Genomic DNA, 13,299 nt, shown 5'->3' on the forward strand with positions numbered 1-13,299 from the left:
AAGCACCAAAACACGAGTTATTTACGAATATGATACTTGATTGGTGATTCCCTCCTTTGTTCATTAACTCTAATCTTTCATTACCGTTTTTTGTTGTTGTTTTTTGGTTTTTTTGCTGGTTTATCTTAAATACTATTGCTTTGGCGAACCAACCAAAGCAGTGGACAGGCAGGGTGGAGGTCAGGGGTGATTTGTAACAGAAAGACAGCAGCAGGAGTGAAAGGGAAGATTTAGAAGATAGTAGTGAGACCTAGTATGATGTATGGTTTAAAGAAGGTGGCACTGATGAAAAGGGTGCTGAAGATGGAGCTTCCAGGCAGGAGGAAAATAGAGGGGTCTCAGAGAAGGTTTGTAAAAGGAGAGCATGCGGAGGGTTGGTGTGATAGAAGAGGGTGTTAGGGACAGGGTGAGGCGGAGGCAAATGATCCACTGTGGTGACCCCTAGAAGGAGCACCCGAAAGAAGAAGTTTTGCTGGTGGATCTTAAGCTGCAAATCACACAGTACCTGAAGTACTCAGATAAAGTACTGTGAACTTGTGCTTCAGTAAATGTAAATAATATTCAGATGCCTAAAAAGTATTAATCTAACAACACAGAAATGTTTCATTAAAGGTTAAAGTCCTCCAAATTTCCACTTTTATCAAATTAATCATGTGGACCATTCCATCTCAAATCAGCAAACTCTGACAACATTTTCTGCTCTAGGATCTCTGAGTTGCATGAACATGTTATGGTCCAGTGTTTGAACATATATAATGAGAGCTGGAAAATTTTAGCTTCATAAAGCAAATACTTAAATATTTTTTCAAACATCGAAAGCTGAGCCAATGTTTGAACACTGAATGTTTTAAGATCTAAAGAACTGTTAAAGATAAAAGCTTGAAATTTTCACTGGTCTTTCATACAATCGACATGATTAAGAATCTGTCATTCAGGACAACATAAACAAAGATCGTGTATTCAGATGCATTAAAAATATCTGAATATTGGCCACTTAAAAGAAAAAGTCCAGCACTTCTGCAAAGTTCCATATTTGAACACACACTAATAAAACCAACTTCACATTGCAAAATACACAGTGACAAGTTCTGAATAGTATATTGTTATATGATGTATTTGTTCCAAATTAAACATTCAGGTTCAACCTTATTTTTAACTTATTATTTATTTATTTGGACAAGGAAAACAAGTCTATTCCTTCTGCTTCTTTTCCTCCTGCTCACATCCCAAGAAAAATTCTCTGAGCACTGCTTCATTATTTCAGACTGTGATACTGGCAAGGGCCAGTGAAAGGAAGAAAAGGATGTGGAGCTCATTAAACAGACAAAGAGTGAATGGGAGAGAAAGAAGATAGCAACAGGTGTGTGTGTTCATGAAAGCTTACATTAAATAGAGTATTATCGTTATTAAAAAACAAAACATGAAAGACTCTGGCTGCTTCATTTTCCATTAAATATAACGTTAGAGCTTTTAGCAAAGCTGTGTTGTGATGTTTCTTCTAAAGACCACAAGGTGGCGCAATCACTGCTCTTCAATTTATTTCTTTTTTATTTATTTATTTATTTTTTGTCGTCAATAAAAATAAAATCTTAAAAATCCATGTCTGATGTCTGGCAGGACTTAAATTGTATAAATAAGCTAACAATTACAAAACGTGCTGGAAACCTTCAAAATAAAAGGTTTCCAGCACGTTTTGTAATAGTTAGCTTATTTACACATTTAGCACGCAAAAAGCACCCGCATAATGATCTTAACATAGTAACATTTAAATGTACCAGAATCGTTGTTGTATTAATATATATTAGAGCAAATATCATATGCGAGTCTTTGTTTTTACTGGGATCATGTGATAGATACGGTAGAAGAGACTGCCATGAGTGGAAAGCTCTGAGGTCATGACCCCGTGACGTAACTCGGTCTAACAGCCGAAATTACGCAACAGCCCGGCTGACAGAAGTTTCTCATCGCCCAGAGTAAAGGGTAGTAAAGGGTATCTTCAGTGATCCGTAGACCTGCATAGCGTAGTACGGGAATGTAACTATGTACTTTTACATAAGCACAGCATTGTACTCATTTTGTGTAAATATTACTTTTTTTTAACGACACCACATTTTTTCATAATAACAGTAAAACACTAGTAATGAGACATTAAAGCCTCAGTTTTAGTAGTAAAACAGAGAGATAACACTCACGGGGTGAGTTTATGTTTATATTTGGTCATGTTATGCTTCAGGTAATGGTTTTTTTTTATGTGGCTTTACATGTCATTAGTGTTTTTTCCCCTGTGGCAGTGCAACCTTTACTTAAGAAGCTATCGCCTACTCTCCATCATAAAAACTGCAAATGTCCGGGAGCAGCGTGTGTTTCTGTTTGTAATAAAGGTACTAAAAATAATGAGAAGAAGCTGCTTTCGGCTGCTCCCTTACTCATGAGGGGTTGCCACAGTGGGCAGCTCTGCGTGTTTGATTTGGCAGAGATTTTACTGTGGATGTCCTTTGTGTTTACTCCCAGGACTAAATCTTTCTTAGGCAAATGTATAAACCGCTACTCAAGTGGTTACTGGAGCCACTGTGAAATAATATTGAGAAATAGTAATACAGTCCACCAGCAAAATTCATCTATTTTTATGACTGAGGAATTGAGTAAAGGACTCGTGTTACTTCAAGGAGCTGTGGCATATCTTAAGCCACGCAGACAGTGAGTAAAAGGTTGTGATCCCTGTTAAAGCTGTAATGGGACAGCTGTAACGTGAGGCCTACTGAATGAAGGATTAACTATGGGCTACCTGCTGAGAAGGGCCTTTCAGACCAGACTGGAGAAAACAGCATTAAAACTAATTTCTGTGGGTAAGAGGTCGGGTCCAAGTCGTTGTGAATCACTGAAAGCAAGATTAGTCCAGCTGAGTAAATCATGTAATCTGTTAGCCTCTTTTTAGCAGCACTGTGTCCTCCACTCAGGATCAATTTGGGTTAAGCGTCTAAGTCGTAGTCATTGTGTCTCATCAAGATTAATTTGATTAATTCTGCTTGTCATCTTGGAAGTAAGTGATTAAGTTTGAGGACATATCACTGGATCAAAGAGTGGAAAACACTAAAGGCACATTGCCAGTGACAGAATTAAACTTCTGATGAACTTTAAGAGCTGCACAGTGAGTCAAAGACCTTAATATTCTCATTCACCCATGGTAAGAGTAATTAAAGCAGTGACTTAAGACTCATGGAGGATTTCTGGGGCGCTAACAGTCCACAGCGGCTAGAGATTTTGAATACGCTGCACTGATCCAGAACCTGGGTTACAAAGATTTTTTTTCCCCTCAGTTTCTTTTACTAGTAACATTTGTCAAATTTCCTCTAAAATGAAACTTTAAAAAAAAAATGCATAAATGCAGAGATGATGTTCAGAGGGGGCAGCAGTTCTATCATGTCTGAATAAAGAGAGCAGATTAAAGTGGCCAAGTGTCCCCATGGTCTCATACCCAGCATGTGTCAGGATGCCACTGTTAGATCAAACTGTTTAAATATACACTTCTCTTGACTTTCAAACATTAAGCTAGGTTTGAATTTAATTAAACAGACATAACTGAACCAAAGTTGAGTTAAACTAAAGAGCACAAAGTCTGCAGCTGACTTTTATAGAACGGCCTGCCCACCCTCGATTAGCTGGACCAGTAAGAACACTATGTCCTGTCCTACACAAGCGACAATCATGTGCCTCTTTACGCATGCCAGGCTCATGTATCAGCAGGAATTTATGACACCCCCTTTAAATACACGTGGACACAAGCAGTGCACCCCAGTAGAAACCCTCTACATTGTCATTTATGTGTTTTAATAACCAGCCAGAATGCAGAAATCTCCTCCAATACACTTTCATTTCATCCCGAGATCCCTTCAGCGTGACAGTAAATAACTTGTGTGTCAAACTGGTAACTGGACAAATGGCTCAAGGTCGTAGTCGTCAGTCACACCAGTTGGGAGTCAGAAGAGGCTTGGCAGGAGATAAAAGTATATTTAGAAGGTTGGAATAATCCACCTTACAACAGGTAATCCTAGAGGAAGTCACCTGCGCAAATGTTCTTCGAAACTATTTTATAATTCTGTAAATGCACAGGAGACTGCTAAAGGTAATGACTTTCTGTGAATCATTTCGCTGCGAGCATGTCTCGGTTAAAATATCGTCTGCGGGTCAATGTTCGCAGCTGATTTTGGCGCCCCCCCAACTGCAACCTGCAAGTCTAAGATTACATTTCTCACAAGAGGCAGCCAAATATCTTCCTCAGGAGGCGTGACTGAGGAGACGCGCAGCCGGGGATCTCAGTCACACTCTGTCGCGTACACTTTATACATGGCATTACACCTCAAAACCAGGCCAGAGATTCACTCTGTAGGTTGCCTTTATTTCTCGCTTACTGGCAAGGTTCCTGTGTTCAGGGAATGACATTCTGGTAAGGGGCAAAACAAAAAAGAAAATGAATGGGCCAAGAGAAGAGTGCATAACATATTCCCCCAGTACAACTAGTAGAAAATACTAGTTGGTCCCTATAAATATAGCTCGGCATTTAAGTCCTTCCAAATGTACAAGATATGTTACAGTTAAACTTCACAACATGAACAGTGAACATACAAAAACATCTTAGATGACTTTCTTAAGCTCATCATACAAGACGAGCACAAAGGCGCCACCCATGCCTCTCAGCACGTTAGACCAGGCTCCCTTGAAGAAGGCCTTGCTGCCCTCATCGCGTGCAATCTTCTTCCAGCAATCAATGGTGCCCGTGTACATGATGTCAGCTGAAGGGGAAGAGACAGAATCACACAGATGTTACAACCTCATTTAAATAGAACAGTGGGGGAAAAAAAGAAGAGGAAGTTATACTTTGATTTTGTTGGAGTTTCATTACCTCCTTTGCGTCCAGACTGCATCATCATACGACGACGGACAGTATCGAAGGGGTAGGACGTAAGACCAGCTACGGCAGTCACACTCTGAGCAATCATCCAGCTCACTATAATGTGCGTATTCTTAGGGTCAGGAAGCATGCCTGTAAGAGAAACATTAGCCGGTGAGATTACAAGGCTAAAAACTGCTATGTAAAAAGACATAAAGCTTTGTAATGTCTCTCAGCAAACACTCACCCTTTGCTGTGTCATAGATGCCAAAGTAAGCAGCTCTATAGATGATAATGCCCTGTACTGAAACGTTGAAGCCCTGGTACAGACCCCTAAGGCCATCGGACCTGAAGATCTTCACCAAGCAGTCTCCCAGACCTTTGAACTCACGCTCGTGGCCCCCTTTGCCGACATCAGCGGCGAGACGTGTTCTGGCGAAGTCGAGGGGGTAGACGAAACAGAGGGAGGTAGCTCCGGCGGCACCGCCAGATGCCAGGTTACCCGCAAAGTATCTCCAGAACTGTTTCCTCTTGTCCACGCCGTCGAGGAAAATCTTCTTGTACTTGTCCTTGAAAGCAAAGTTTAGGGCCTGAGTGGGGAAGTATCGGATGACATTGGCCAGATTTCCTCTCCAGAAAGAGAGGAAGCCCTGCTCTTTGGGGATACGAACGACACAGTCGATGATGCCCTTGTACTGCTTGTCGACCGCAATCTGTTTGCTGGCATGTTGCACCTGTAAACAAAGCAGAGACACCGCAGTGCATTAGAGGCAGCAACAAGTGAAGCTCGTCATATCCCGTTTCCTCTTCAAGCTTTCACCTGGTCACCTTCTGAGTTGTCTAAGCTGGGAGATTCCCGTTATTCTACTGAGTCGCACACATTTGCTTTCATGTGCAGGTGGACAGCCCTTTCATTCAACAGTTCACGGCCCCGCCCCCTGCCACTGCCACTGCTGAGGCCGGGCCCAATGCAGCAGTGAAGCGCCATGGCGCAAACCTTGCTGTGACCTTGGCTGTTTGATGTCAAGACAAACTAATGACCTGTCTTGACACGAGAATAACTTTAAACACCACAGTGGCAACAGACGGTCACATTCTCCTGTCACAATGCCGCTTTTCATGCGAGCATTCAGGCCGGTCTATTACATAACAAGTGTGGTGCGCCTCGATTATGCTCGCTCCTCATCTGTGCCTGCACCAATCTCTGACAGAGCCGCTTCGATTTACTATTTTTAACCCAGTTTCTACTCCTGACGATGCAGCAGATTTCCATTACTATTAGATTTTAAACCATTTGCCACATGCATAAGCATCTTAATAATTTCCCCTCCAAACATAAGAAATAAGAAGAAAAGCTGCAAATGAGCAACAGCAGTAGTCAACACACGTATGTGACTGATGTCAATAATTACAGTGTCATTAGGTTTTCAGGTGTTTGCACAGGGATATAAGCAGTTCACACTCACCTGGAGCAGAAGCTTCACTCTCTCGATGGGAGCTACAGCTGTTTTAGAGATGGCAGCGGCGATACCACCAGCCAAGAAGTCCTTGGCAAAGGAAATAGCTTGTTCACTCATCTTCAGTTGCTATCAGCCGCCGTCCAGCTACTCTGTTGGTGGGGTTGAAATGGCCGAATCCTATCTAGAAGTGAGGGGATTTAAGGAGGCTGTGCGCGAGAAAAAACGTGAACTTCGATTCTTTTCTGCGATTGGCCGGCTCTAGGAGTAGTGGGCGGGGCCAGGCGATGACCTTCGATTCAGATTTGGAGCTTTCCCTTGTCGCTCAGATAAATCGAGGCACGAGATCAGTCCCGCATGAGGGAAAGTTTATGAATTACTTTTGCGACTTTTCAAAACTTGCAAAGTCGCATCTGAACAGAAGTGAGAGGCGCCGTCACGGCGTTATATTATTACCATTCTTATTCAGATTAACCTGAAGGTCGTGTCAAATGTCATTCTGGGGCAGATGAGGCCTCACAGTTATGGTAAAGGTCATCCCAGCTGTTAACGTCCTTTGGCTGCCACTGAGTTGCCCACGTGAGCTGACGTGATACAGTCACCTGACTGATTTCACTCTCAACCTGAGCACACAGACCTTTAAACCAAATAACAAATTGGCCTAAAGCAAATTACCACTACAAGCAAGAGAGGAGGTTGAAGAGTTGACCGAAAATGCAGAAACAAACCAGTAAACGTATTCAGCTATAAAAAAAATTCTTGTTAATATCTTTTCATATAATAATCCGTCACATATTACAGAATCTGAAAAGTAGCTTGTTGGAGTAAACAAAACAGTAGAGGTCAATGTCAAGTTTAAACTAGCAGAAAATGGAAATACTTGTAAAGTACAAGCACCTTAAATAAGGTGCATGTCCGTAGTAACTTTAAACAATTGAAAACGGGTTAGACTGCTGACAGACAACTTAAGGGCAAAGTCACCGTAGAGGAATGTGGGTTTCAGCAAACAGGAGGTTAAATCAATGTTTTTACCTTCAGAATGAAAAACAAATCATTTAAACCTCACAAACACTTTTCGTTCTTGCCATGTTAGCGGAATACATCATCAATAATGACATACTTTAACTTAAAACTCATTAAAAATTTTGCCTTCATTCATACATTAAAATTATAACCTGTCACATGGCGCTCATGATGGTCAGAGTTCACAAAATCCATGAGCATTTTTTTAAAAACTATTTTATGTGAGCAGACTATGGCACTGATTCTAATGCAGCAAAGAGCTCCCAAAATAAATATTTATCCTAAAAGGCACATGTCAGGTAAAAAGCCATCGTAAATCATGGATGGGTAAACAACTTTTTAAAATACTTTTAAATAAAATGTAAAAGTCTGAGAGAGGTAGGCTCCTGGATGCCCTTGGATTTGCTGTTGTGTCATTTTTCAGTCTCTCGCTCCCTCTCTCTCGTTTATTTTAATAAACCAGGCATCTTTCACGTAAAGCATCACCATCGATTTCTCAAAGACGAATCCCCTGAGCCAAAGTTCCTGTTTTTCAAGTGGCGCTTGACCTCTTCCAGCTCGTTCGGCCCGAGGCTCTGGTCGACCCCCGGTGTGAGCTTGTAGCTCAAGGGGGAGATAATGTAACCGTTGCGGTAAAGGCAGACCTGCTTGCACATCTCAAAGCAGGTGAAAAGAAGGCCAAAGTAGGGAACAATCTGTAGGGGAGTAACAAAAGACAACTGCATTTTAAAGTCACGCCAACACTTTATTATTTTGATCACAGATCGACAGAGAACTTGTACTCGGTATGCACTTTATTTTCATTAAAACGGTCACAAGTAAAAACAGTTTTGGGCTATGAAGGGATCTGTAGCTTTAAGAGCGGAGCATGCTGTTCCACCTTGGTAGTGAAATTCCTGCTGTGAACTACGCACACTAAACATTGCTTTCCATGCCCCGCCCCTTGTTCCTGCGTAAAACACGTAAATGCTCTTATTTATATAACAGAAGATCAAACAGACCCGTACTTTGGCCATATAACAAGAAATTGCTACCAATGTATAAGTGAATCATACCTTTATTGTGTTGGCAGTAAGGCCGTTCCACAGTGAAAGGACGCCGTTGTGTTTAATCACCTGTATGAAACAGTCGATCATTCCAGTGAAATGGACGTCGACTCCTCCAAAATGGGGAAGACGGGCGCTTTGTGCCTGTTAAAAAGAATGAAAGCCAAAATAGGAAATGGTGAATCAGAGTTTGAAGGTGCTTATTAACTCAGAACCGGGAAGGTCAGAGGACATAATATTGTGACACTATGTGTTTGATTTTATTCAGCTGTCATTTATCAGTAAATGCAAAAGGACAGTCACAGGTAAATATAAAATATCTTCATATTGTTGGAGGGGCCACCAAAGTAGTGCCAAAGATTCAGAGAGCAACTATCAGAATTAGATTATTGTGTTTCATGGATAAAGCACGAGACCAATAGGACTATTCAAACAGCTTCATCTGTAGAGGACACTTAAAGCTAGCCAAGCTAGCCAGCAAGTTAAACTATACACGTCTTAAATCATTACCCCAAGCCTCAGCAAACATCATCCGCTGTTTCCCCCCCATTCTCTGTGCTCTGTCCCGAATTAATGTTTAACTCTGAGCTTTTTAATGACAGACACTACAGCTGAATAGCTAAATGAAGCCTTTACGCAGGACTGTTCTTTAAAGTAAGTGACGTCGGTGCGATGCTTCAGCAGACTGGAAACACACGCCGGCTGTCTGATAGTTGCTGGCTATCTTTAGAGAACATATCTATAGCTTCTGCAGAGCTGGGACACATTCACATTCCCAGCTGCTGTTGAACCTTGTTCTGCTGAACCCATCTAATAATAGGCAGATAAAACCGGATGTAGAATCCTGTCCTTTGCCACACCATTGTTCCCAATGAGTCCTTTGCAGCGTATAGACACCCTTATTTAAAAGCAACATGGTGGAGACCAACGACTCCTGTGATTATAACATTTTAAAACACATGCAGTAAATATCTCTTCTCTTTATATTTAGGTAAATCACCACTGAAGTAATTCTGATGTTAACTTTGCATACTCAAAATCATTGAGTGGCTGAGTAAGGTCAGCCCGTACTTAGGTAAACATCTACTGCCCTCTTATGGACTAAATATGGTACTACAGCCAGCATGTAGGCGCATCTACACTGTAAATGTGTTGTGTTTACAATCATTTCCCAATTACTCAGTCAGCAGCTGAGAGATCTGTAGAAGAAATATGAACTTAATTAAAAAGACCAACACAGTATTTCCAGCATCGGTATGCAGCTGTAACACTTCCATTTAACACCTTTAAAAAAATATCTATGGTGTATCTATCTTTATGTTTCTATTTTAATTACTTCCAGCTTGAAAAAACAAAAAATAGTCCTGTTTCAGTTCTCCAAACATACCCCACAAGCAGAAAAGGTGTTCTGTAAACTTACTTGCATTTTCCGCTTTACAGTTTCAAAAGGGTACGAGAGGGTTTGAGCCACTCCTGCTGCCAAACAGCCGTTTATTAAGTTCTGCAGGGGAGTGAAGCGAACAGGAGGCTCCTGCCACAGCTTGTCCAAGTTCATGTAAACTGCATAACATCCGACAGAAAAGGGAACTGCACCTGTAAGGACATGAAACTAAAGGTAAAGGTGGAGTTTCGTGACATGAGATTCATATGCAAAATCTTACACGAGCCACTAAAAACGAATTAGTTTGTAGCAACGTGTATACGAACCCAAGACAGTGAGGGAAAATCCCCTGTAGAGGGCGAGCAGCCCCTCGTTCTTGTAGATCTTTGACAAGGAGTGAGCCACGCCGATGTATGTGGGCTGCCTGCAGTTTTGAATGATCAGCCTGGTTTCTGCCACCTCCAGCGGGTACGTGGCCAGAGCAGCAACAACACCGGCCAGTCCACCAGCAAATATGGCTCTCCACTGAGAGATGAAGCCCAGTTCATCCATGTGAAGGTGGACTATCCTGCACACAGAGGAAAGAAAGAAATCTATGAGAAATAAAACTCAGATGTCCCTGTAAGACAGTTTGTCTTGTAGACAGTCCAACACAATACATACACATGGATATATAGATACACATGTATAAATAGATAGCTATATATAAAAAGACAAGATCCAAGTGGTTGTTCACAACATCGAAGGCCACCCTGTTTGTTTATGCATCGTGTTAGTATTTAAAATACACATGCAAATGACATTAAGTGTATTCAGAGCAGTCAGACAAGCTCTGCTGCTTTGAAATATTTTTTCGGACATCTACTGCACCTATTTTTATTTCAGAGCACTTCTTGGAAGCCTCCAACACAGAAGCACGTGAATAACTGAATCCACGTGTGTGTATTTGTGAGTGTCACAGACATATAGGAAAAGGCCTTCTTTTCCTGGAACTGTGTGTACAGCATAGGACACCAGGTTGGCCACTCAGGGCGTATTATTTATGTGCGCACACGCGTATAAGAAACAAAACGAAACAAAAACACCTCATCGGGAAACATAATGACTAATACAGATAGTAGGCAGTAGATTTGCTATTCTTTGCGGGATTACTGTTGTCTTGCCGGCTGCTTACTGCCTGTGTTTTGTCCTGAAGTTACCCAGCAGTGAATCGGTATACATGCCCTCATTTTTGCCTCATAGGCATTATTTCCTCTCACTGGGATTTTTTGTAAAACCACAGGACTCGCAGACCCAAACCAAAGTTCATCCAACTGCTTATATTTCTACGTATCAGAGCTGCAACATATAACAAACCCTAACAAAGCGGGGCTGGGAAATTTGGGACATCTTCAAAGAACGAAACCCCAAATCTCAAATATTGTGGATGTGGTTTTATTAATAATTTGAGCAATTTGTCAAGCAAAAACAACTATTTCAACAGTTTAACCTAATAAATTTGAAGGATTCTTGAGTCTACTGGAAAAAAAAATGGGACGGCTTAAAGGTTTGACTGAATTTGAAGTGACTCCAGTGTCTTCCATTGCCATCCATAAGTCAAAATTGGACATTTCGATCTACTCAGTAATAAACGCAATTTCGATAGTAAGCCGAAATTATGAGAAAATAAACGTTAGTTCTACCATTTTCTACCAGTTTCGGGAATATATAACATTTTGCACCTCAGGAATACGATGGTTAATAACGGCACACTACCTGCGAGACAAAACCCGGGGGAGAGACAACCCTCGACTTTAAAACTCGGCTGAGAAAATCCAGCCTTCTGATTGGCTTAAAATGGAGCGTGCGACTCACATAGAGAAACAGGAAGTGCATCTTTAACTTCAGGGATAAAAAAAAACCAGACCATTTACGTCAACTATTTTTTATTATTTTAGGTCCTGATACATAAAGAATTAACTTGAATATTATTTTTTCTGTAATTTCAGCGTGTTTCATTCCGTTTTACACCTCAAAACACAAACGCAAAGTCGACGTCACGTGACCCAAGTCGAATAACAAACTATTTAGGATAAATTTGGGTCGAACGATCACATAAAATGCTTTGCAGTCCACACAGCGTGAGACAAACCATAAGTATAAGTAACTTTACTCACTTTCTGTATGTTGCGAGGTGAACTGCGTTGTAGGGAAACAACCGGAGGCAAGAGGCGAGATTTCCTTTCCAAAATCCCCTAAGCCCCTCATTCTGGTAGATGATGAGAAAACTTTGCCAGAAACCCCTCTTGGAGTGAAAGGTGCCCACCTGACTTTTAATTTTGACCACCTCTAAAGGTGACGTGACAGTTTTGCTAAAAAACCCGGCGAAACCGACGCACACGAAGCTCTGAGACCTCGTCAGCCTGTCGTCCTTTTTCACTGTGGCCATTGCTGCCTGGCCTTAATGCTCCAAACCGCCTGGCTCCCCCGATGGTTGCAGTTTTCTAGGATTTGCTTATACAGGTTAAACATCTAAATATAGATGGCGAGGAGGTGTCCGTTGCCCATCCCGACCGGCGGTGTAATGTGACAGTCACGTCACTTTGGTCGTTGCCGTGGGTGAGCATTGAACAGCAGAGGGCGCGCTTTGACCTCGGATCAATTATTACGTACAGACGATGCAATGCCGCAAATTAAAGTCCCTACAAATGTGAGTCATGCCTGCTGATTATCAGAAGCATAAAAGATGCAAAAGCATAAAAGTTCTTCAAAATCATTATTTGGTACAAGCACCTTTGTTCTTCAACACATCTTGAACTTTCTTTGTCTTCTTGAAGGACATTCAAAGTTCTTCTTTGGATGTTTGCTGCCTTTTGTTCTGTTCTCTGTCAAGATGATCCCACTCTGCTCTAATAATGTTGAGGTCCACATTCTGGTGAGGCCAATTCATGACTGATAATGTTCCCTTCTGTTTTTCTACCCAGGTATGCTTTTACTGAGTTGGCTGTGTGTTTGGGATCATATTCATGCTGAAAAATTAAGCGGTTTCCAATCAGATGCTTTCTAGATGATATTGCATGGTGACTCAAACTCCGATGGTGCTTTTCTGTGATCATATTTACATCAGTTTTGACAAAATGCCCAACACCACCAACTTAAATGGAGCCCCAAACCATAACAGAGTGTCCACTGTGTTTAGGAGATGGCTGTAAACACTCACTGTTGGACCTCTCTCCTGACCTTCTCCATACATGCTGACAATGATGAACAAAAACTTTCAAATTTGCACTTGTCATGCCATAAGACCTGTTGTCATTGATTTTCAGTCCAGTTCTTGGATACTTTGGCTTACATCAGCCTTTACTCCCAGTTTCCCTTCCTTAAGAATGGTTTTCTGAGAGCCGCCCTTCCACCGAGACCACTTCTGATGAAGCGTCAGATGACTAATTGATCAACTGAAAAGCCAGATGCATCTTTCCTAAGGAAATAATTTAAAAAGCATCCATTATCCGAAGAAAAACATTA

At 41.5% G+C, this 13,299-nt stretch overlaps 2 protein-coding genes across 2 annotated transcripts; both read right to left on the reverse strand.

Annotated features, from left to right (window-relative positions):
• Window positions 1–4,375: 4,375 nt before the first annotated feature.
• On the reverse strand, window positions 4,376–6,576 carry slc25a5 (solute carrier family 25 member 5). The gene is made up of 4 exons (XM_026144314.2): window positions 6,355–6,576; window positions 5,136–5,622; window positions 4,901–5,041; window positions 4,376–4,790 (listed from the first exon to the last, which is right to left on the reverse strand). The coding sequence occupies exons 1-4, from the start codon at window positions 6,463–6,465 to the stop codon at window positions 4,633–4,635; spliced, it is 897 nt and encodes a 298-aa protein (XP_026000099.1). The 5' UTR covers window positions 6,466–6,576; the 3' UTR covers window positions 4,376–4,632.
• A 508-nt stretch (window positions 6,577–7,084) lies between these two features.
• slc25a43 (solute carrier family 25 member 43) lies at window positions 7,085–12,399 on the reverse strand. The gene is made up of 5 exons (XM_026144305.2): window positions 11,952–12,399; window positions 10,122–10,363; window positions 9,835–10,007; window positions 8,424–8,558; window positions 7,085–8,063 (listed from the first exon to the last, which is right to left on the reverse strand). Exons 1-5 carry the CDS (start codon window positions 12,221–12,223, stop codon window positions 7,851–7,853), a joined length of 1,035 nt encoding a protein of 344 aa, XP_026000090.1. The 5' UTR covers window positions 12,224–12,399; the 3' UTR covers window positions 7,085–7,850.
• Between the last annotated feature and the right edge of the window lie 900 nt (window positions 12,400–13,299).

This window comes from Astatotilapia calliptera, chromosome 2 (genome assembly GCF_964374335.1).
Source record: "Astatotilapia calliptera chromosome 2, fAstCal68.1, whole genome shotgun sequence".
Classification (NCBI taxonomy): domain Eukaryota; kingdom Metazoa; phylum Chordata; class Actinopteri; order Cichliformes; family Cichlidae; genus Astatotilapia; species Astatotilapia calliptera.